This window comes from Aptenodytes patagonicus, chromosome 2, assembly GCF_965638725.1.
Source record: "Aptenodytes patagonicus chromosome 2, bAptPat1.pri.cur, whole genome shotgun sequence".
NCBI lineage: Eukaryota > Metazoa > Chordata > Aves > Sphenisciformes > Spheniscidae > Aptenodytes > Aptenodytes patagonicus.
The window spans coordinates 44,043,675-44,069,575 of NC_134950.1; the positions used below are offsets into that span (position 1 = coordinate 44,043,675).

Consider the following 25,901-nt stretch of genomic DNA (forward strand, 5'->3'; position numbering starts at 1 on the left):
AACATGTTTCTGTGAAACAGAAATAATGAATTAAAAATTCTTTCATCAGCTTTAATACATAAATAGAAAAACCTCTTCATATTTTGTACCAGTCTGCAAAGAACCTTCCACGTACTGTATAATAACCCACAACTACAGATCAGCTAAGTGAAATTTGAGTTTAAGGGAAAGCATTCCTGATTTTCTCAGCTGTGGTCATAGTATAGTGATTAGAAGAGACACCTGTGGCCACTATGTGGAGCTTCTGCTTCCTTGCCTCTTTATGACACAATATATAGGGGAGTGATGCAGATGAGACCAGATTGTGTTAATTCCGAAGAAACTTCATCAAAAACTCCTATGTTAATTTTTAAAATGACCTATTTTAGCCTCTGAGTTTATCATGGAAACAAGGAACAAGGAAACACTTAAACAGAAGCATGTCACAATCTCAACATTCATGGTTATTTGCATCATTTTAACAAAGAGACCAGGAAAAATAAGAAGATTTGTGTGTGTGTGTGTTATTTTTCCCCCTAGTCTTGTAATCTGAGTGAGAGCAGACTTATAATAATAAATCTGTGCTCATTTGTATAATGCTGGTGCTGTCACTTCAGGAATCTAACTTTGGTTAGATATATATATTTCTAATTTATATTAGGAATATGATCCTTATGTATTCAGCAGGGAAAGTCAAATGCTGTAGAAAATACCTATGATGGATACCCATATATTCTAGGGATAGACACTAAAAGTTAGGAATCTAAACTTCGATGGTCTGAATATTCCTCTGCTTCCAACCACAAGCATCATTACTTCGGCTTAAGAAAAAAAGCTATTATCTTGCAGCAACACAGGTGTGTAAAACACACCTTTCTAATATTTTTCAGAAGGAGGAAACCATTTTTATTCACTGTAAAATGCAACGTCACATTCGGGATGTGAGTAATAAGCAATGCACACATACCAAGTATGTATTCAAGAATGCATATATTATCTTTTGAACTTTTTTGTCACAAGCTTCAAGACTGATTTTTTTTTTTTTTTTTTTTTTTAAGGACTGAGCACCCTTAAAATCCAACATTTTACAAGAACTAAGCTATCTTTGACTACTCCAAACTATTCAGCCCCAACTCCCACAGCCTTCATCACTGGCACAGTAAAGCAGATATAGACAACATCTAGACTATGTGACAGTTACGTGCTGGAGAAAGTCTTCCAGCCTCACTCTGCCACTTGTTCCTACCTGGGACCTGGCTGGCTGTACAACATCTGCTTTCCCAGGAAACCCATGTGTGCAAAGGGAAATGGTGCTTCAGACAGACATGAATTCAAGGAGCAAATAAGAAGCACTTTCAGTCTCACAATTGAAAATACAAGCCAGAGAGCACTGTAATACACATTATTCAAGTCTGAAATACATATTTAGGTCTAAAATACATCACAGGATACACAAATATCTGAGTATAGATCTTGGAAACATCTGATATTTTCAGTACAGTTTGCTTCTTGAATCAAATTTATTCCAAGATAGAAATGGCCCAATTTAGCCAAACTGTACATCCTTTAAAAAGATATAATTATGAGAAATTTCTGGTAGGTTTGAGAATGATTGTTAGAACCCAGAAGCTAAGGCTGTCATTTATTTTCATGCGTAGGTGATAGGAAAACAGGGAGGAAAAAAAGTGTTCTGAGGATATTAATTTTTAAGCTTTTCTTACACCTCTTTTCACAAGTTGGTGTTATTCATATTGAGTGTTATAACAAAAGGCCTGAATTCAAATATTGTGGCATCTTATATAGCTATTTCTTTATATGTCTAAAATAAAAAGGTCACATCACTGGAACAAGGGTCCTAAAGGGTGGGTTTGCATACTGATTGAAAAATTAATATCTAAAAGGATTCATTAAATAATAAGGGCTGTATCAGGCTGCTAATAAAGGTGTTCTCATTGCAATAAGCAATTCTGAAATGTCTTTGTTTCTCTTCATCTTTTACTACATGGGGATGACATCTGAGAAAACCTGGTTTCTGAAAAGTAACTTTATTTCACTGCAGCACTATTTACTTTACTTCGGGGACTTCCCCTGGGATTGGGGTTTTTTTAAATCATTTAAAACAAGAGCTGGGAAAATATTAGTAATTGATAGCATCACTCATGTTTGATGATAAGAAGTAAACCAAGAATTTTCCTAGACTGGGGCCCTAATGTATCTCATCCCTTTCTTCAAGGCAGTTAAATATGCACTGCCAGGTGAAAGACAACATAGCTGCGTTAAAGTCAGTGTAGCGACACAGACTTGCTCTTGCTGGAGATCCAGATATTTGAAAGTAGATGAGCTGTCCAGGTGACTCTTTGGCATTTAGCCAATGGCATTTTTGCTTTTAGAGGAGTTAGGATATGAAGGTAAGACTCTGTGTTATTCATCCAGAGTGTTGCCTTGTCTGTATACCTTGGTCGTATAAGCAGATTCATTGAAGTTAAAAGGCTACTCGTGTGAATAAGATCAGAAGAGTTTGGTCCACAGATCTGATCACTCACGTAGGACAGATTAGAAATCACAGTGCTCACAATTATCTTTACTGCTTTTGTCCAGAATCATTAATATACTTAATCATGAGCTTAGCTTTAATCACACAAGGAGTATTCAAATGAGATACACACTGAAAATTAGAAACATATCTAATATTTTTGCTGAGTCAGCATTTTCAGCTGAATCTGCTGAATCTATTGATGCGTAATTTAAAGCTTAGTGTAGTCACAGCAAATATTTCCCATTAATTTTCAAAGGGTTTGGATCAAAGGACTTCCACTATATAAGTGAAACCAAAATATACAAAGTAACCCCTACGAAGGAAGGCATAACACAAAAGAGATGCTGGGAAACGGGGTAAAAGTTCTCAGAGTGAGTTTGGGACCATTCTCACTATCAGATGAACAACATACCCCAACAACAAAAATCCACTGAAATAAGATGTTCTATTCAACCTTGTCATTCTTTGCCTCTTCCCAATCCTATTTATAAAAGCTCTGTTTCAGATGTAAGCCAACATAGTGCGAAACTGAAAAGCGATCACCTAATCACATTAAAAAGGGGAAAAAAACATGAATTAAAGATAGGACAGAAGGTATTGCTTTGAATTTGCCTTTTTTTGTTGTTGTAGAATTTATTATGTGCTACGTATTCAAATATCATTTATTGTGATAATTCAGTAACATTTGCCCACAGAACTCTCAATAGCCTTTCAAGGGTGAACAGTTTAATTGATACAATCACATCCTTTCTGAATGTTAGAGGCATAGTTAAACCTTTTACACCACTGTGATTTTAGCTTTGTAATGAAATCAGGCAATGCAGGTAATTTTTCCAATGGGGGGGAAACTTTAAGAAAAGCTGTCGCGGAGGAAATGAACTATCAAATGAACTCCTCCTGTTGGAGCTCTCAAGACCCTTTTCTCTTACTGCTCTCCTCTGTAGATTGTCAGGTTCTCCATGGAAAGATAAGATGGTAGGGATCAGAATGCAAATGGAGCAGGGTAGGGTGCTGTATTTCAGAGCTGTTGGATATAGCTGACAGGGACTTTTTTTTCATAAGCTTCTGCAAAAATTCTATTCTACAAAATAGTAAAATAAATACAAAAAGGCAACATGGGCAATGAGTATTCCAGAGGTTATTGTCATAATTCCCTGTTGAATCAGTTTTGTTTTTAAATGAATGTTAGGCAACTAAGAATCAAAGATGAGTGGAGCAGGCAGGGATATTTTTTAAATATTCATTTGGTTCTATGGCAAAAAAATGTGAAAAGCTATATTTGATGTCTAGCCCTGCTAATTTATCACATAAGAAGTCTCAAAAAATTAAAATCACCCTTTCTGTGAAATTAAAGTTTTGGGACAAGATCCTCAGTTGATATAGCCACACAGCTAATATGCTCAAGACAATGGAGCAAATTAGTTTATGACAGTTGAATATCTGGTCTTATTAATCTAGTCAAAAGTACAGGGTTCATCTAACCTACACAACAGAGTGTGGTAGAAAGATGCCTGAGTGAGCAGGAGTTTGAATCAGTAGATGTAGGCAGAACAGCATGGTTCGCTTCACCGCTCTACGCCTGAGCCAGTCTGGTTCATGCTAGTTTGGTGCCATGCTTAACCTAATAAGCCTAGTAAGTCAAAAGACTACATTAGTTGAAGCATTTCTAAACTACTTTCATTTGGAAGATAACACGAGACTTACCATTAACTTTAATGAAAAAGGAATTATTGGATAAATATGAGCTTCTGGACTGAACTGTATCTGGAAGAGTTAAGTATCATGTAGTGAGTGACTACTTCTCCATGCTCGAACACATTATGGTACACTACCACATAATAATGATCTATTGTGATTAACAAAGCAATGGAAATGTCATACTTTATCTATTAACTATAAAAACATAAAGTTGGGTGATTTTTAATAAAGATCAATATGTTTGTTAATACAAATGTTTCTTACTACAAATGTTAAGCACTTAAACCCTTCAAATTCTTATGTTAACAGACTTGACTGGGGGAGGGAGGAGGAGCAGGATGTCAGTAGACTCCAGACAAAAACACTTGACTTGTGTCACAGGAGCCTAATGTCAGCCAGAAGAGGCCAGTTCACAACTGGAGTTAAAAATCCTTTAGTAAAGAGAAGGTAACACTGATCTTCAATAACTACTTTGACAGCTACATATTGCAAAGTTCTTATTGTAGCTTCAAAGAGCTCCTATTGCCATATAACTCCTGGTGCATGCCTTCAACTGCAGTCACAAATAATGGCATTCTAAAAATCATCAAGATATTATCTAGAAATCATCAAGAAATATGGAGTCTAACAGCAAGAATTTCTAGAATGTTAATTGTTATTGTGTGCAATGACTTTGTCCCAGTGTGTTAACACACACATCAATGTCCTGCACAGAATTATCACAGAATTCATAAAAAAAAAAAAAATGGATTAAAAGACATTGATTAAAAGTCCAAAAGGGAGCATGATACAGATAAACTAAAATAATGTGCTCACAAACACTAGGATGGACAGACTAAAGAAAAGAAATCAAAAAATTATTTGCTTCTGTGATACTAGCTAATATCCAGAATACAAATTCAGCTCTGAGATAATCCCACAGAACCTAATGAAATTATGCAATAGAATCATTTGATCTTGTTTTTTTGTTTTTTTTTTTTTGTTTTTTTAATATAATTGTATCTGGGGAGTTACCTATAGTCTGGGCTTGGGCACTCACTTTTAAGAAGAAATATTTCTACAGATAGAAGAAAAAGCAATTTCAGAGATTCATGTTTAAATTTTGCTTATTTTTTGTTCATTTGTTTGGTTTTAATTATCAAGAATAGATTCAATGATAGCTGATAAATGCGATGGGATTTACTGGGCATGAGAAATCATCCTTATGCCCCCATCAGATGAGGTGGGATATGCAGGAGACATGGACAGAGGCTACATTAGAGCTCAGAAAGAGGTGAAAAAACATGGAACAAATGTGTTTGTAGATGCAGGAAAGCATTGGGAGTGGCCACTGCTTTTAACAAAGGAATTGCAATTTTCCTGAAGATTCCAAATTAGCATAGATGTGTATTTTTGCCTTGCTAAATCTCATGGAATCACTTAGTTTAGAACAGAAGTAATTATATTAGTATGGCCTTCATTACAACCAGGCAATTGACATTACTGATAAAGGTTACTGTTTATTTGGATGCTTAGTTTTTAGCATTTACTTTGCTTTCTATAAAGTTATATACCTGTTGTTTGCTTTGTCTGGGGTTAGCAATGATTGATATCATTCAAAATTGTTCTTTTGTCTTTATTTGAATTTATCCTATCAAGATATTCATTAAAGACATCTGCATAAATGGATGTCTCTTTCAAAGAAATAATGAGAGCAAACACATAAAAATGATTTTTTTTTTCTCTAGTAATCAAACTGGAATACAAGGAAGAAGCTGACAGAAATTTTAGACTGAAGTATTGGGGTTACAAAGAATAAAACTGATATTAACACTTCCAGTTGTACATCACTGGACTCCACAAAATGGTTTGTAAGAAACTTCCTAGGTTAGTGGATACTACCTATCTGTGGAATAATTTTTGAGGTAGAGTATATACACATCTTTTTCCTAGAAATTTTCCAAGAAAAACACCTTAACTGTCTAATATAGCCCAAAACTGAATGTCTTTACAAATCAGGATAATGCTGTCTTACAGTATCTCCATTTGGCTCTTAGCATAATAGAGGTTTTGAGGGGTGCATTCTAGAAATTTTTTTTGTTCGAATTTCTAGAGTTTTTATATGTAGTTAAACATCTAGTAATTTTGAATTCAGAAAGTATTTACCAATACTTATAATTTTCCCCAATCATTCATAAATAAATTGGGGAAATAGAGCTTTTTAACAAGCTCTAGATTTACTATATTCAGCATTGTACACCCTGCATATATTACATTCAACACCCAATGTTATTTGGAATCTGACAGATCAAAACCCTAAAATAATAAATTTTTTTCAGTAAATGAATACAAGGTTACTAATTGTTTAAAACTATGCAAACCCACACAAACCCAGAGATTTAAAAGGTCTTCAGTGTTTTATTTGTTCAAGTTTCAACTTTAAATGGGATGAAATATTTAGGAAAATCTCCTTAGAGAATAGCGTGCAAAATTTCACATGGAATATTTTATTCCTTTTTCTGGGCCACTTCAGTCTTTTTCTATTAGTTTCTGCCTAAGCAGAACACTCTTTGTACTAGAGTCTCTAGCAATAAACCTCTTAACTGTAACTAAAAGCTTCAATATATGATCTTTACTATCCCCATCAACCCTTTTTATTCTAATGAGCTGCATAGATGGGAAGCCCGTTCTTAAATAGGTAGTGATCAAATTATCTGTATGCAATTGGTTGTTCCTCTCCATATTCCTCGGGGGGTGGGAGAAATCACTTCATTATCTCTCTGGCATCATACAATTCACATGTGTTACTAACAGCAGAGAAACATGCAACTTACATGATTTTGTGGAATATTACTTGCTGTGCTATAAATTTCTCATCAACATCAATAAAACTGTGCAATTGAAATTCTTGGATATCTGCTAACTAACTGTAACGCGTTTTAAAAATGCTCTCTCTGTTTTGTAGGGGGTCTTTGCAATTCTTTCATTCTTAAAAAATTTACTGTTTCTAGGTCACATACATTTCTTTGTGAATAGGAAGATTCAGGTAATATCACACAGTAGATGATATTTTGTACACATCTTCAGCTGACATAGCGTTAATTTGAAGAGATAATAAATAATCAAGAGCTAAAACTGGAACATCATCTAACATGAAAGAAGCCAAATCCTATGTTTGGTGTCAGCAATTATAGCATCTGTCATAATCCTGATACCAATGATTTCTGTTTTCTCAGCTCTCTTTTTTGATAAATGCACATGCAAAACCATCGTATTTCTTAATATCAAATTCTTGTGGAAATCCTCACACAGTATTTTAGGCCCAAAAGAGATATATCGGTATTCCAGTGACAGATCCTGACCCCAATAACAAAAAAGGACTTAGCTTACCGGGCAAAGGCTCCTGATCTGCATAGAGAGCTGGCAGTTCCACACATTTGTCTTCATTAGGGTTGAACCAGCAATCAAAAGCTAAATACATCTCTTCCTTTGTGCCTGTGTGCTTCATACGCAGTAAATCTAAGTGCCATGGCTGTTTTAGCTCGCTGTGTGGGCCAGTTACCTGAACTTTGGATACTGACCCAATATCTGCCAGTTCATCCTACGTGAGGAAAAAGAGAAGATGAATGGATCTCATTCTAATTGTGCCAGATCAAATGTAGTTGACAGCTGTATGCAACAGTTGAACAAACTTCAGTAGTTAAAGAATTGGGGCAGATTTATAACTGCTACTATTTTCCCCTTTTCTAATCAATACAAAATTGATTTACTGACGTGAATGAGGAGATGGAACGCTTGAGGTTTGATATCAGGGAACGAGTGATGGCAGTGACTGCTGAAATTTGTACACAGAACAAAGCATAGTGTTCATATATATTACACTGATTCAGTAGACTGTTTGCAGGCACAGAAGCTTTAGAAAATTCTAAAAATTTTGAACATTATTAGAAATATTTCTTACAGCTTGTAATATAAAAATGGTACAATTAACTATAAATTTGAAGGAGAATTAATCTGATTTTGAGGAAACATCCAAGAGATCCTCCATCTTCACCCTACATCATGTTTTCATATAGAAGCTCTCTGTTAAAATCTTCCTCTTCTTGCATTCATGCTTGAGAAAAAAATCTTCTGGTTCTGCTGGGGATAGTACAGCATCTCTATGACATACTATTGCTTGAGTAAGTTAAAGTAGAGGAGGCCTTAGATAACTATCATTATTGTTTTTAAACCAATAATTTTTCCCTGTAAGGGAAAAAGAAGGGAGAAAACAGAAGTTGTCTTTTCCTCTTCCTATTCACTACTTCTCATATTCTTTCCCCTGCTTTTTAATTTCAAATACTGCCCAGCTAGTAGAAATGCATGTGACCTGACTTCAGCCTTTCCTCTGACAGGGCACTTCCAGTTTCATGCTATGTCTTTATATTTATGGAGGTTCATGGAAATAACTTAGGAAAACCTTCTGGGTACTCCTCATTTTGGATCATGTTTATGGCCTAGGCTAGTCTGAAATAAACAGCCAATTATTTCTTTAGCTCAATCATTAAGTTCAATTTACCTGACTAATAGGAAGAAGAACCAGGAAACAGTTTCTTCATTCACAACTCCAAGGCTGCTTTCTGATGAACCCCAAAATGAAAAGTAACATATTTTCATGCACTCTTTGGGCTTTTTGCCAGGGCTATCTTCACCCCTTTTTGTTTTTTTTTTTCCTGATTTTCTCTTGCTACCTGCTTCCATGGTTCCAGCAGTCAATCCTGAAGAAACTTCTTTCAGGATGTGGCTTCATGAACATATTTCTCTGATGCAAAGCTGGCTTGTGAAGTTCCCACTTCCCTATCTGCCCACTTGCTCCCATTCCCTCAGTCCTGCCTTATATTTGTTTTGCAGCTGCAGGATGAACCGTTCAAGGTTAAAACGAAGGCTGAGGAACCAATCAAGATTAAAACTTCCAGTTTTCTCACAGGGATCAACCATTTCCTCAAAACCCACAAAGGACTACAGAAGGATGGAACAAGCAGTACAAGAACAGGACAAGCAGTAGTCACACTTCCCTTGAATATTGTCCCAGCTTCCAGCACATTGTGGCTCAGGGATCTCCTGAGCCAGAGGAGGTGTCTGCAGTGTTTACCTTCAGGTCAGTTCCAAATTCTACTGAACTGGTCTTTCATGGAGAGCAAAACCAGAAAAGCATAAGTGTAACACAGTGTTGGCACTGGGAAGGAATTATAGCTACAAGAGGGAAGTAAGAGCATTGGGAAAAGAAGCAGGCTACAATTCAATAAAAGTGGACCTCAGATGCTTGTTAATATTTCAGTTCATTGGTAACAGGAGGAAGTGAAGACAAACAATGGAAGGGCGGAAGAACTGAATAAAGGAGAAAACTTGTGGGTAAAAAGGAGCTGATCAAAAGGAAAAAGAAAGTGATAATGACAAGCAAAAAGAGAGAGAAAAGGCAGTTAGCCCAGAGAAACAGGGATGTGGCAGGGATGAATAAATTACATGAAAGAGAAAAATGAACTTTCTGTAAGTTTCATCTCATTTATGATTCTTCTTTCTCCATCATCGGCCCCAAAAGCTCTATAGTATCCCATGGCATATTGTATGTTTACAATTTACTTACTTCTGTGAGATCAACAAAACCTGTAAATCAGTACCTGCAGTGTGGTATATGCTGTGATATGCACCAAGGGACCAATTCACTTACTTAAGCATTCTCAGTATGAGACATTGGGAGAATCTGCTCATTCAAAAAACCATTTTTCAGGTGACAGTGTTACTACCTACAAACAAAAATGATGACCTGTGCCAAACTACACAGAGGACTTAAAAATCAATTTGGTAGTTTAGTTTAAAGAAACAATTTATCTCAGAATTAAGTGGGTTATCGGCTACATGATTCTTAGGCTTTTTTTTTCAATAGAGAAAGGTTGAAGTACTTTGAACTGAATTGCTTTTCCTGTAACTTGAAGAGGCAACTTTTTGCGACTCAGGTTGCCATAGAAGATAAAAGAAAGACATATTGGATCCTCTTCGTTGCTCAAGTCAGATCCAGTGATGTCCATTATCCAGAGACCTGATGACTTCATGTTGATTTCAGGCAGTTTAGGACTAGAAATCAATCTTCTACCTTTAAAAATGATCAAAGAGAAAGAGGAAAGATGACAGCATGAGAGAATGGCATAATATAACAGGATCTTAGCCTTTATGGTACACAGAGCTCTATTTGCAGGTTATGTTGTATCTATAGCAACAGTTCACTAAGAATAACACATCAATACCTTTATTATATTTTTTTGCCAAGAATTTAACAGCTTAATGTTCTTTCTGTGTTTAAAATTTAGTTTCAGATGTATTTTCTTGATGCCAAGGTATTTTCCTTGTCATGTTTAGAAGTAATTACTAAGAGACCATTCAGTCACCTTTTAGAGGTCTAATTAATTGTTCTTAAAAATGCAATCAATGTTACTAAAACCACTTTATCATTTAGAAGCACCAGCCATCTGTAGCAAGTAGGCACCTAATACAAAATGAATAATACCAATGAACTCCACTTGTAACTAGATCTTACCCAGCAATATAATGTGCTGTAATAGTGCAAGACTGACAGGTAAACCTATAATAAACACACAAAAATATTTGCCAGATCCTCAGAAGGTCAATATTACTATCTCCCTCCCTTTTTCTTCATTAATTGTTGTTATCCTTCATTTTCATTCCATTTTAACCATTCTATAGGAAATGAAAATTATTTAATGGAAAGGAACAGTTCAGTAAAATGTACTTTCTACAACTCAGAAAAAACACGCAACTGAATACCTGTATATCTATCATGGGCACCTTATGTTTTTAAGCTGTTTTACTCCCTCTGGGCAAACTTTTGTAGCTCATTTACTTTACATGGAATTGTTTTCACAGGGCTGAAGGAAAGAATCTTTTCTACTATTTCTAAATGACGAAAGGTCCTGCTGTAAGTGTTCTTTTGCCAGATACGTCCAGGTTTAGATTTGCACAACTTGTAGCATAGAAGGCTTGAAATGAGCAGAAACTGAGCATACCACAACTGTTGCTTTGTCTGTGGAATAATACCACAGGTAAAGACTAGGCTCATTTCACTAAAGTAACTTTTCTCTGGATTTCAGATGAGATCCTAAGCTACCTGAAAGTAGTGCATAAAACTTAAAGTATTTATCCCCATGAGGCATGCATCCCAAATTGCTTTAAATCTTTCATTGCAATGTGTTAAATTTAATTCGGAAGGTGAGTGTTCCATACATAACACAATGGCAGGATCGAATTTTATTAACTTTGACCTTATCAGATGTGGTTTTGCTATAATAGTAAGATCAAACTGAAAATTCACATTTTCAATAAAAGAAAGATACTATAGATATCTCAAAGAGCTGTAGCCAAATTTAAAATATATATATAAACAGGCAGGCCAGTTTTGCAGAAGAGCTTACCAACTGTCACAATCTCACAAACAGTCTCACATAACCCCAGATGAGTATCAAGCCAGTTCCACCATGGGAAGACCCATTCTTTGTCCGAGTCTTGTGATTCCTTGACTGTTACCATCTTGAGGTACATCCCAGCCCCGTAGCCTTTTCTATCATGTCCTATCACCACTTTTTGCAAATGACTCAGAGAAACAGCTTCCACCAAAAATGAATCCACCTGCAAAAAAGGTGGATATACTTAATAAAACAGAGCTTGGAACCGAATATGCTGAAACTTCAGGGAAAATGTAGTCCTGGATTCAGCTGAGGATTTAAAATTTGTGTCTTTTTTTTGTAATATTTAACATAACATCTCCCCTCTGAATATAAGAACGCACACACTGATTATACCTAACATTGAATCCCACATTCGTCATTAATTATGCATTGTAACTTCATTTGATCTTTGGACATGTTGTGGTTTAACCCGGCAAGCAGTTAAACACCACACAGCTGTTTGCTCACTCCCCCACACCCAGTGGGGGGGGGGGGGGGGGGGGGAGAGAATCAGGGAAAAAAAAGTAAGATTCATGGATTGAGATAAAGACAGTTTAATTGGACAGAAAAGGAAAGGAAAATAATAATAATATTAATAATAATAATAATGATAAAATTATATACAAAATAAGTGATGCACAATGCAATTGCTCATCACCCACCAACCGATGCCCAGCCAGTCCCCAAGCAGCAGTCGCCAGCCCCTGGCCAACTCCCCCCAGTTTATATACTGAGCATGACGTCACATGGTATGGAATGTCCCTTTGGCCAGTTTGGGTCAGCTGTCCTGGCTGTGCCCCCTCCCAGCTTCTCGCTGGCAGGACATGAGAAGCTGAAAAGTCCTTGACTAGTGTAAGCACTGCTTAGCAACAACTAAAACATGGGTGTGTTATCAACATTATTCTCATACTAAATCCAAACCACAGCACTGTACCAGCTACTAGGAAGAAAATTAACTCTATCCCAGCCGAAACCAGGACAGGGCAATATGGATCATTTCATATTACAATAAAATGCATATACCTCAACCTTCTGACAGTCAAACAGTTATGACAAGATTTTGGTTCTAACCAAATTTCTGTCTTTCAGGGTACTTCTAGTTTCTAAAATTTATCATACAAACTTAGATATATAGTAATAGTCCTAAAGAAAAGTTAGAAATCTAAAAAAAGTGTGTTCACTCCAAGATGCTTCTAAATTCTTCTCCAATAGTCAGAAAAGCCTGTCTTTTTGTTTTTCTTAAAAAATTAAAATAATTGTGGAAACAGCAAATGGAGAAAAGAGTAAGCAATGGAAGGGAGGAAGTTAAGATGAAGGTGGAGAACAATTTAAGCAAAAGATGAGAGATGGGAAGGGAAGCAGAATGGAGAAGGCAGAGTAAGAAAAAAGAGAAGTAAACACAAGCATCAGTGGATGAGAATAGGGACAACAAAAACAACAAGATAAGGAAAAATGTGAAATCATAGAATCATAGAATAGTTTGGGTTGGAAGGGACCTCTAAAGGTCATCTAGTCCAACCCCCCTGCCGTGGACAGGGACATCTTCAACTAGATCAGCTTGCTGAAATGCAAAGAAAGAAATTATATGCCCCACTAAATTCTTGCTTGTTTTGTAAGAAAGCCAGGTATTCTGTATATGGCCCAGCCTAGGGCCAGATGGACCTGATGGTAACTTATAAAGGTCAACAAGGTTATGAACAACTGGAGTTTAAACAGAAATGTCTAGGATTATAATTAACATCATCATCCTGATAAAACATTAATTCAATAGTAGGAACTTACTAAACCAGATGTCAGGACAATTAAAAAAGAAGATATTAGCAAACTGATCTCTAAAAAAATGTAGTACTTGCCAAAGTCCTATGTGTTGTCCCTGCTACTTTTTAAATAAAAATATTGGAGAAGTAGATTTTCTGCTACTAATATTAAAAGTACATTCATATGACAGAAATACTGACTTTTTTTTTCTAGCAATAGTCAGGACCCAACATCCAGATTGTAAGCAGAAATCATTAACTTCTAATTAAGACATTTTAGGAAATAAATCTGTTCATGAAGGTAAATTAAAATAATTATTGTGGAGTGCTATCTTCTGTATATAGGTATAGCCCTGAGATATACGCAGAAATGAAATTTAGAAATTCTCTCGGTTTGTTACTGATTCCACTTTTACCCTACCAAATGCTGTGGTAATTGTCTAATGAAATAATTTCACAGAAATCTAAGTCTCTCCTTGACAACGTACATCTTGGTAGTGAGCTTTTTCAAACTTCAGTGTTCAGTGAGTGAACCTCTCATAGGAAATCCTAATACACAAAAGAAGAATTTTATTGTTATTGGTCATCTAGAAACACTGCTATTGTGTGCATTCTCTAAGCGGAATTCTTGTCTCTTGTCTAAATTTACTGACTAGACATTGAGTTAGTGTTTCATGTGGGATTGTGGTTACAGAAACTTCATTGATTGCAAAAGTCTCACAGCAATTTCTGTAACTTATTTTGAATCACTGATTTTTAATTCTTTGCTACCTGTGCTGTCCTATATTTGGAATGGAAGAAGTAAGAGGCATGATGACAGAGCTTCTCCCCATTAATCTGTTTTCTATGTGCTCATGTTAAGCCTTTATTATCATGTGGGGATGTTCTTGTACAGGAAGGAAATAACACTGGCATTGGTCTACTGTGAATATCTGGAAGGTAAATTTTGTTTCCAAATTCTTGCCCATCTGTAGCAAGATGTATTCTGAGCAGGCATTAAATGACACTTAATGCAGTACTAATCCCTGCACAGGTAAGACAGCATTTTTTGTGCCATTACCTTATTCCTTTGAAATTTTCTTCCTTCTGCTAAAGATGTATGAAGTTTCCTCACACCTGTGTCCCCTCTTTTGCCATAGAGAGTGATATAAACATTTGCAAATGTTTCTGCTCCCCAGCGGTCACCAATATGTACAGAGACAACATACTTATAGACTGTACAGAAAGAAAAAAAAGTTTAAATAAACCTGATTAAGTACAAGGTGTACCTAAAAGAAAACAACACAGAGTATTCAGTAAGACTACTGCTTGTTTTTATTTCTGCAGCTACAAAAAAATCTTCTACACAGTGATTGAAATAGTCAGATTACTCTTTATGAATCTGATCTCTTCATGCTAATCTCAATGAAGACTTTCCATTAATTTCCTTAGAAATTCAAAGGAAATTAGACTTGGACAATTTAGACTTATGCAGCTTAGAGCTCCTAATAGCTAGACAAATTCTGCCCAATTCTATTTTACTGTGCAAGATCTGGAAAATAAGAACTCATCTGAGTTTGTTCAGGGACTGTTAGAAACTGAATTATCTTTGCAGTAGATAATAACTATCACAGGACAAAGAATAAGACACTATGTAAAGTTTATGCAAATTAGAATAGCAGAGATATGTAACATAATATCTGGATGCATGACATATAAGTATAAAAATTTACAAAATGCACTTATTAATTTAAGATGCATGACAGGAACTATAAACTTTTTGTCTCTGTAGTGCTCCTGTATAAATGCACTTCTACACAACCAGATTAGATTTTCTTCTGAGAAAGATCATTGTATTGCACATATATTCATACTCATACATAAAGAATAACCAAAATTTTTCAAATGTTATTTTTAATGTACAGCCCTGCTGAGTTAACATGTAACTATCATAATGCTATAGTTTCTTTTAAGGTCATGAATAGGTTTGAGGTATTCAGGGACCAGAACTTCTGGAACTTTAGTTTAGAAAAGCAGTCATGTCTCTAATTACTTTTATCTCATGTGTAACTGCCAAATTTTCTGAACAAATGTGGTACTTCTATAGGTCTTCACATTCCAAGTGCATCTCTAAACATACTCTGAAACTCTCAGCATGTCAAAAAATAGTCCTTAGGGAAAAACAAATAAAAAACTTTTTTGTACAGTGAGGATTACTTCCTATACTTGTGTTAGTAACTAAGGCTATTATAAGCTATGTAATTCAATAGTAAGCCTACTACAAATCATTTCCATGGCTTTGAACATGTGCTTTATCTTTAAAAAGTATAATTATATTGGTCAGTTTTGCCCACTTAGAATCATACAGAAGATTTAGCAACTGTGAAACCCAATATGTGACTTAACTGGAAAATTAAAATTTCTTAAGTGGTCAGCATTTTCGCAGTGCATATATGAAGACAATTGCAATAGAGCCACTGAAGATATCAAATTCAGACAAAGTGCTGTGTTATATCTGTGGCACTGATTTCTTTTCAAGAGGTTAGTTTACACTGGTTATATCTTCTCACTGTTTTTACCTGGTAAAGTTTTCTGGTCCTCATTGACTGCAGGGAATTCTTTCACCAGCTCCTTGTCTTCTCTGTTAAGAGAGAGCCAGCACTTACAGTCAAAGTTCAGTTCTTGCTTTGTATGTAGCTCTTCTAAGTGAAAAGACTTCAAATGCCAGCCCTCAAAGCCTGGCACATCATCACAGCTGACCCGAATCTTGTATACATCTCCCAGATCTCCAGTCTCAACCTGCAACAAACATAATGAGGAAGAGCATACTGTCAGGGCTGGTTCACTTACAGAGATTTTCCCAAACAGTGTAGAATTCCTAAACTTAACATTAAGCAGCGGAAAAGCTGAATCGGAGGCTGGGATAAGTGTGATGAGAAAGTCAATCCTTCTCTTTTTCATGGTATCACCATGGGTGAGACCGTCTCCCGTAATTTCCTCTGTTCCCTTATTAGTATTGTGAGCATGATACTCTACCATTAGGGACAGTCAAGATTAAAATTAGAAACATCTGTGCATTTAAGCTCTTTTGGCAAAAGGTAATATGTAGAGCTTTGACCCTACTGGGTAAGGGGAACATTAACTTACAGTTAAAGGTTCTGATACAAGCAGTCAAGTGAGGTATTAAAATTAATGATAATTACCATGAGCCTAGAAAGTTTTAACTAAATTCTCATTGCAAAATGATTGGACTTAGAACATGAAATTACTTTATAACCAATTCTTTGGAAAAGAGAAGGGATATAGTAAATAATGAATGTTACAGAAATAACTCTGTAGAACAAAACAGCCCTGTTCCCATACTACATATGGGAAATTCAATATCTGGTTGCTGACTGTGGGCTTCTGTAAGATCTGGTTAAACCATCCGACCTAGGGCTGTGGGAACTGGGATGATCAAACTGCATCAAACGCTAATGATCTGCATAACATTAGCCACTGCACAATAAGTCTTCTGAACACTAGGAAGTGGAGTGCTGCAGCCTTTCACTGGGCAACTGCAAGAAAGACAGGGTGGGAAGTGATTTTTGAGTGAAACAAGACAGAACTATTATTTTAAAAAGGTAACAATTATTTTTAAGAAGGATCAAAACAGAAAATGTTGCCAGTGGCCTTGCTCTTCTCTCATATTGCTTTTTTTTTTCAGACAAGTCACAACATAAGCTTTGGTGACTGTTGCCTGGAAATAAATCAGTAGCATCACAGTAAGAAAATGAAGTTAGTCTTACACAGTCATACTCTGGGACCAGCAGTATCACCAGCAAACTGGCTCCTAAGACAGAGTACAGACCTCCTAAGAGATTAATTTATTCTGCTTCTCAGCAGAGCTCTGCACTTGACAGCTCTTCACTGCTGACCTAGCTTACTTAAAGCTAGTTCATGTGCCTTTGCACAGTGGACACATACATGTAAGGAAGTATAATCTACCTTATTCTTATTCTTATTAGGAAGGAACCATAAAAAAGTGTGGTTTTGTCATTTTGGGAGAGATGTGGCCACCCTCATTGATAACTTTTATGAAGATAAGAAATAGGAAAACATCAGAGTATGAAGAGGAACAGTTAATTGAAAATAAAGCAACCCACCAAAATAATTTTACAGGAGCTTGAACTGTTGATGATGTAGAAATTGTGAAAAGAGGCCTATGGTAGGAAGAAATTGCACTTGATGACTTAAAAGATTCCTTCCAGTCTGAATTTCTTAAGGTAGGTGTTATAAGTGGTTGCCATGCTACTCCTACAAGATTTCAGGATTCAAGACATTGTTCTTTAAGGACCAGGGAAGAAATCCTTCCCACTGTCTATACAAGAGTCCCGAGGTTGCAGGGGATCTCTCAGCTCCTGAACTGTAACTCCACAGTACCCACAACAGCCACACAGTAGCTTTACACTGAAGACGAGGGTACCAGACTTGTCCTCTCTCTAAGCCTAGCCTGCCCTGCCTGCCTGTATACCATTGTGCATACAGAACTTAAGGCTGTCCCAGACTATGATGCACATGTGAGGGGGGTTATGCCTCTTGGATCTACCACATCCTCACAGATTCCTGACTTGGTCTCCACTGTTGCGCCATGAAAAGGGAAATACGAGGGCAGAATTTCATGGCAAGAGTTTTTCATTCATGCTGTATATGCTGCGAAGGATATCATTAGCTATGGTGGACTGTGGTCTAATTCTCCTAAAATATGCATTCATCTCTTATTAAACTTAGTGGGAATGATTTGGGTTCATTGAGAAGAGAGCACACAGGTTCTTCACCCATCTAAACTACGGTTCCTTCACAGGCAACAAAATCATTGCTTCTTCTCTTTCAGAACCAGACTACTGACTTGTAAAATTACTGCCTGCAGATTTTCTTTCTTGCAGATGGACCTCATGACTGTATCACACAGCTACTTTAAATGCCGTGCACAACTTATTCCATAAAGCGCTCTGGTTTGGAGTTGCAACATTACGGAACTTGGTTATTTTTATATGACAGGGCAAGCTGTACCTCACATTTTACTTTGTCTTCTCCTAGCCAAATTTGCAGTTCTCTGAGTTTCTAAATTGTCATTAAGACATGTGTTATAATCCTGGTAGGAAATGCACAGATGAGATATATAGGAAAATAATTTCAGAATACAGGATAGTATTTAAAAGCCACTGTTTTCCCTTTTGTTTCTAGAATCACAATTTCAGTTAATTCCATGACTGTCTTTGAACCAGCAAGCACTAGTAGTCATACTGTCTATGATCCGTGGAATTAAACACCACCAACTATTTTCAACTGAGTGTATTAGATATTTCCCTCCTTTTCACGGGTTTGGTTTTTCCCCCCACAGTTCTGGCCATTATTAGCCTTTCTGTTCAGCTCCATCATTGTAACAGAGCATTGCCATTACATCGTTCCTGTAATCCTTTTCTGAGCTATTTAACACAATCAGTTTCCCTTTGGAATATTATATTCTATCTTTGATCCTGTAACTGCTTTTTCCCTCCATCAGTGCCTATTAATTGATGTAACATGACCTTCAAGGCAGAGACAGACAAATAATCCATCACAAAGTATATATCCAGTGAATATCCTGGTTTTAAGTTTGCAGAATGTTTGCAAGAGGACAGTTTACCTTGGTTTTTATTCATTATTATAATTTCCCAATTAATTTTTCCACATTTATTTCTTCCGAACAGTTTTATGTAATATTTAGTACTTGAAATCTGAGTTGAGTTGAATGTGATTTGTCATATACTAAACAACACAGTATTTTTTCCATTACATGATTGAAGGAGCATAGCTCTTATAATCAAGAGGATGCTCTGGCAAAGCCACTGGGGTTTTGAAGCTCTCAGAGACAGGTAACTGATGAAGATGATTAGAGAATTTCATAATATTTTAAATCTTTTCCTTTTTGACTCACACAGGGCTTCTCCAAAGACATTATGCCTAACGTAATTAAAGCTTTGTAAAATTTACTGTTTGGGTGCACATTTAAACTAAATTCTTTATCACTTCCCTGTTAAAAAAAAAAAGATGCATAAATAATTCTAATTAAAAGGGTGTGGTCAAAGCATCCTAAAATTCAGCTGAACAGCTTTCTGTCAGGAACTCCAGAAATCCTGCTACTTGTTGTTTGGAGCATCATCTCATACTGTGGAAAACACATGGAGTATTGCATTATGTGATTTAAAATTTTCTGTCACCCCCATAGTCCTTAATACAAAATACATTCTGTATTTGTTGTATATTTATGAACATTCCTATTTGCAGAGCTCTGTTGCTCATTTCATACTACTCGTGCTAGTGCTTTGGAGAGTAGTTTTAGGGATCCCAATCTCACGATCTGTCAGTCGATGTATCTTTGCATTTTATAATTCTCTGGGTAATAGAATGTGCGTGATACACTAGGACTCTCCAAAAGCATGCTCTGACAAGCTTACTCTGTAATTAACCAAAAAACACTGATGACTGGAAGAAAGATATATATACTTTACAAATTCACTCATTCCACGTGAGATCAACAATTGATTCCTATCATCACCGGAATAGCAAGGAAAAAAATTCTACTACTGCACTGTCAGTTTACTTTCATTTTCCCAGTTATTTTTCAATGTGTTTGTTCACTGGAGATGGCATGGTTTCTTGCCATGCTATTTTCAATGCTAGAACTCCCAGCAGATTCAATAACATTGACACATTCACCTATTTCTCAATTTATTTATTAGAACTAAGGTGTTCTCATTAAATTTATTCTTATTTAAGCAGTTCACCCACTGTACTACAGATGCCTGAGACCACTGAAACCCAACAACTGTACGTGATAACATGCTGATATTTTATTTCTTTTAACAATTTATTCTTTATGCTTGCTACGTGCAATTAAACTACACCCCTTCTTTCATAAGAGTTGGTTAGAAATATTTTGGATCAAATAATCATTCTGAATACAATACACATCTGTGCATATATTTGTGTGAGAGCACCTGGAAAATCAGGAATTTACATGCCTTCCTGTCCTCAGTGTGCAATAAATATATCTCTGAGATCAAAATTAAACTTACTGTTTCAAAACAATGTAAGCTGCTTCTAGAACATAACCTGTTGTTCTTTTTACTGCACTATATTACTAAGGACATTTGTCTAGGACCAGGACCTGGGGGGGGTGGGGGTTAAAAGTTCATTTACTCCTGCTTGTTGGAAAGCTGAATTCACAGCTTGTCCTCCTCATGATATCATGCTCATGCCTCCAGCCTGCTGCTACAGTGGGAGAACATGAGCAAAGCTTCTGCATTCTTCTGAATAGCCTTAGTAAGAACAAAGAAAGGGAGAGTAAAAAGAAACTGGGTTTATTAGCTGAACCACCTAGAGAAGATATGAAGGTATTTATAAAGATATCTGTGAATCCCCAGATGCTCCTTTATATCAGACATGCTATTCTGATTTCCTTAGAATGACACAAAAACTGTAAAACGCTGTAAGCAATGAGGCAAAGAGACAAAATTTCATGCACAGTAAACAATGCTCAAATAGTATTAACTTCTTCATACAAAGCAACAAAAACAAGGACACAAATAGCTAAGGAGAAAATATAGGCACTAACCCAAAGCCAATCCAAAGTATGAACAAGCATTTAGAAAGCCATTGGGGTGGAAGCCCAGTACGATGGATACGGTACTCTGATATCTAGGATAGTAGACTATGAGGGACAACCACGACTGACACATAACAATACTAATTTCTCCTAGCATGATACTCAGTCATTGAAATTAGGCAATCTTAACAAGGAATACATGCCATTCGGGAAATTATCAAGTTGGATGCAGCAGAGGTCTGCTTTATGGAATGACACTTGCCAAAATTCAGCCAGCTGGTGCGGTTGCTCCATACATAGATTCTACCTCTATTGACCTCTTCAGTTTATGTCGATGGCTTAGGAAGCTCCTTTTTGTGTTTCCTGTCTGTTTTCTGATAAGCAGCTGCTTTCTTGTCTTTAACAAGTGCCATTTATCTTTTCATTTACTCCCTGTAAAGTTCCTAAATTGCTTTAGCTTGTTATTTAAATTAAAAATTCAGCCTGGATCATGTCATTATGATGAAGCTGTGACAACATCTTCTAAATGTAGTTTTGTCATTGTTTTCAGAATGTTTATTGCAGCCATTGAAAAGTATTTCTGAGCTTTACAAAACTGCCTTGAATTGCAAGCTATTTCTCTCATCTCACTGGCTAGAAGCTGCACTTCATGCCAATCAACAGAATTTGCAGTGACTTAACCTAGAAAGCCAGGACAGAATTTGAACATTAAAAAGATGCCTCAGATGAATCCTCTCAAAGCAGCAGGATGCGTGTCAGGTGTACAGGTAGTCAGGACTGTGTTAGGGTTGATTTTAATACTGGCCATGTATATACTATTGCTTCAGGGTTCATCACACTTTGATATGCGTGAATGCATTCTCCTGTGATTTATGATTATCCAGAAAAATCCTCTGCCTGCTGGCCTGAGAGACAGAACTATTTTGGGGGAGAGTGGAGACTGCTTTACAGACACTGAAATAAAGGAAAGAAAAGCCCGCTTAGGTCCTCTGGGAATACTGTCCAATCCTTCACCTTCTGCATTCTCAAATAATTGTATATTGTCTTTTGTATAAACTGCAACGCAGGAATCTTTAGAGAACTAGAAAAAATGCAAGACAAGCTGATGAATGCAATAAATTACACAAAAGGGACCATTTTTCTCCATGATACATACACTTGAAGGCACTGAAAATTCAAAGAGAACACTGCAGCTGGCTGCAGTAGAACAGGACTACCAGCAGAAGATGGCCCAAGATCTGAAGTTATATCATTCCACCTTTGTAAATAAATACGTCATTTGTACCAGACAGACTAACATTCCCTATATATATCTATCTTTCGGCTAGAGAGGAACGTCATGATAAGCTCTGTGTGGTACCGTATATTTATGACTTACAATGAATTCATCTGTTGCTCTGGGTAGAAAGCACACATATCCTGGGGTCTGTGGAGAAAGCAGAAGCTCATCACTTTTGCCCTTTGAGCCATAAATTACAAGGGTCCTTTTGCACTCTTGTGGCTCTGGGGAATCTCCATCTGTCTTAACCTGCACTCTCCACTGTTGTGCTAAACAAAATAAAGACGACACATTTTTAGTATCAATGGCAGAGAGTAATGGATGTTTTTATTATTATTACAACAAAGAATTTAAAGATTACTATGAACTCGTATCACATTTTATAAAAATATACAAATAGACATTCCTTCTCTTGAAGATAATTATAACTTAAATAAGACTTGATAAACATAAGACAACGGTTGAAGTGGGTATGCAAGCAGAAATTAACACCAAGGAAGCAGGAAAAGGAATATTTGGCTAGGTGTTTGCATTCTTTATAACAAAACAGTTGCTTTAATTGCAGTAATTAATTTATTAAATTTCCATTCTTAAAGTGTTCATATGTAACGTGAAAAAGAAAACTAATATTTTGAAAGACTTGGATACGATCCATTTGTAAGAACTGCTGGCTGATACATAACTAGTTAAACAATGAAACTTAAACCTATTTTCTCAGATTTTTCTAACCTAATTTGTCAAGTTCAGTCTGCTCCTTTGTCAGACCAGATGATTCATTAGTGTTGAATCCAAAATTTAGGGAATTCCAAAGAAGTGTTTGCACTGACCTCAGCTCACGGCTTGGGCCTTTCAGAGATTCTTTTTGATAGGTGACCTGTACTCATAACAATGTTTGAAGTCCAGAATGCAACCAAGAAGCTACAGAAAACCATTCCAGGTGTGGAAAAAATACTGTGTCTCAGATGGATAGTATAGATTAGAAAGTTACTTAACTGCTTGAATGTGAATCTTCCCCTGAATTCAAATGAATTATTTGTAGAAAAGACACTTGATCCTGCATGGCGAAGGGAACTTAACAGGGGAAGGAAATCAAAAGCCTATGTTTAGACTGTGACCAGTACTGTGGCAATATGATAATTTGCTAATGGGATTAATATAAAGGAGAACTATTTTGTGATTGTGTGTAAGCCTACAACGCAATCTCCTGACAAAATGAATTTTAGAATAGCTTAAATCAGAAATAAATGGGATGTGATTCTTTTTCTTACAGTACTGTGTATTTTTTTCATACCTTTTGTTTTCCTCCACCTGCCTGGAGATGGAGATTGGGTGAAAACCTGATCTGGTTTTCTTGATTTATGATTTTCCCCCTGTTTTTCATATTGTTTTCTTTAGCTAATTCTGGTTTCCCCCTTGTTATAGAAGCTTTTTCTGCATTACATCTGACTGTTCCCTGACTCTTCTGGGCTCAGCTACAAAACAGCAGGCAAATATACATCTCACAGTCAGTCTGTTGAGTAACACACTAGCTGAAAGGATCCTTCCATCTGAACTCTTTTTTGAGGTCATTTCCAGGAATGAGTCAGATGTAGTACGTGGAAGACCCACACTTTGCCTAATGAGGAACTTTTGTTGTTTGATATATGTGCCAGCCTTGAATTTTATCTCCTTGTGCCAGGTTGGCATGTGGTACCCTTCAGGGTGTCATACTTGGTGAAGTCAAGCATCGTTTGAGCTTCTGCTGTTGCTGAGCACTCCGAGGGTTTATGAGCAGATTCAAATTTTTACAAAGACTCCCAACATAGCCCTGAACCTCTTATCCTCTCCAATGATGCCCCATTTTGAAGGCTGTTCCAGGAACACAGCAGAGGGGAAATTAAGATAATTTTGGATTACTGTGTTTCCCAGGTGAGCTTTTTTTTTTCTCTCTTTAATATCCCCCTGCTTCAGGAGAGAGCAAGCTCCAAGTTAAGAGAAAGCACGGATGCATAACTGCCTGTTCCTTGCTCAAAGAGGCAGCATGTTTAGAGAAGGTATTTCAGGCAAGGTGATTTATTTTAATTAATATCCATGATGGTGTTTTTAATTATTATTTCAGAAGAAAGGCTAAGACACCGGTTGGGAGTTTTCCAGGAAATAAATCAGTGGTTGACAGATTTAAGGCCTCTTAGCATCTGTGACTATTTGTTCTCCTACATTTACTTTTAATGCTTCTACAATTTGGTAACTGGGCTAACCCAGACTGACTGCATTTTCTGTCAGTTCAGCAAATTCATTTAACCTGCTCATGCCAGAATAAGAAAAAAATGTTTTGTCTAATATTATATTCACTTAGACAGCTACTTGGTAAGGATTGGTACACCAGACAGGAGACTGATGACAAATACCTATTGTGTTCAGTGATTTCTATATCTCTTTTCAAGATATTCTGAAGTCCTCAGTAAGTTCTGAAAAGCAGATAGCTGGGCTTGAGTAGGTCGTCTTCTGTGTTTCATATACGTGGCCACATTAAAAAACAAGACTTTTCCCCTCATACTACTGAACTGCCTTAGCTTCCTTTCAGAGTGACTAGTGTGTTAGTATATCATTGTACTTTTAGCTGATGTATAAAGTTATAGCTGTTTTCTTTGAGACATCAGTATGATGACTGCTAAAATGAATGGTGGGGGGAAAACCATTTTTCTGTGAAAAAAACATCAGAATTCTTTCTTTTCTACAATAATGTAACCAAAGATCTGATTTCACATTACAGGGATGTATCCAGAGATATGTTAGAAGGAGGGGCCCTTTTCCTTCCAGAAAGTCTTTTAACCACTAGTTTGGAACCTGAAAGATGCTTGCAGCAAGACTGTGAAAATCAAACCTACAGTGACTTCTGCACATAGCAAACTAGGCAAAGTAAAACATAAAGTCAATATTTTGTAATATAATTCAGAAAACTGAAAAAGGAAGCCTTTTTTTCTGTTTTTAAAATATGAACAATTTGTATGTTTTTAGAGGATTGCCACCATTGTTTTTACAATACATTATTCCAGTTTTTTACTCTGTTGGGTTTTGGTCTTAAAACCTCGAATGGCCTTCACACTTTGCTAGATGTAGGAGCAGGTTGCTTACTTCCCAGAGATTGTAGAAATTTGTGTTGCCTTGAGGCAGAGCGGTCAGTCTGCTTATTTTATTTTCTTAGGAAATTCAGCCTCCACCTGGCAATATATACTGTCATTGCTTTTTAGAAGCAGGACCAATCCATTTACAATTTGGGAATTCTGTGATTATTCTTACCCCATTAGCAAATACTGGCAAGGTAGGGAATAATTGAAAAACAAAGGAAGTCATGGGAGAATTTACTGCATATTTTGTCTTTTCCTATGAATTTTCTATATGCCTTAATACCAACAACCTTGCACGACACAAGAAGAGCCAGCCTAGAAATATCTGTTAACCGAACTCCGTTGAACTGTATTTTATGCACCGCCTACAAAAGCCCACAATCCCACAGAGCACTCTACAGGAACCACTGATCAGGAACCCAGCTCCTTTTAACTGACTGCAGTGTGGACAACATTGGAAT

The 25,901-nt window shown here is 36.5% G+C and overlaps 1 protein-coding gene across 1 annotated transcript in view; it reads right to left on the reverse strand.

Annotated features, from left to right (window-relative positions):
- Positions 1–25,901, reverse strand: part of RP1 (RP1 axonemal microtubule associated) — a 184,009-nt gene that overhangs the window by 57,494 nt on the left and 100,614 nt on the right. The window contains exons 30-35 of the mRNA XM_076328953.1: positions 22,433–22,602; positions 16,004–16,223; positions 14,506–14,660; positions 11,656–11,869; positions 10,132–10,322; positions 7,583–7,793 (exon numbers count right to left, since the gene is read on the reverse strand). Coding sequence (XP_076185068.1) covers positions 7,583–7,793; positions 10,132–10,322; positions 11,656–11,869; positions 14,506–14,660; positions 16,004–16,223; positions 22,433–22,602 — 1,161 coding nt within the window. The remainder of the gene's footprint in view (positions 1–7,582; positions 7,794–10,131; positions 10,323–11,655; positions 11,870–14,505; positions 14,661–16,003; positions 16,224–22,432; positions 22,603–25,901) is intronic.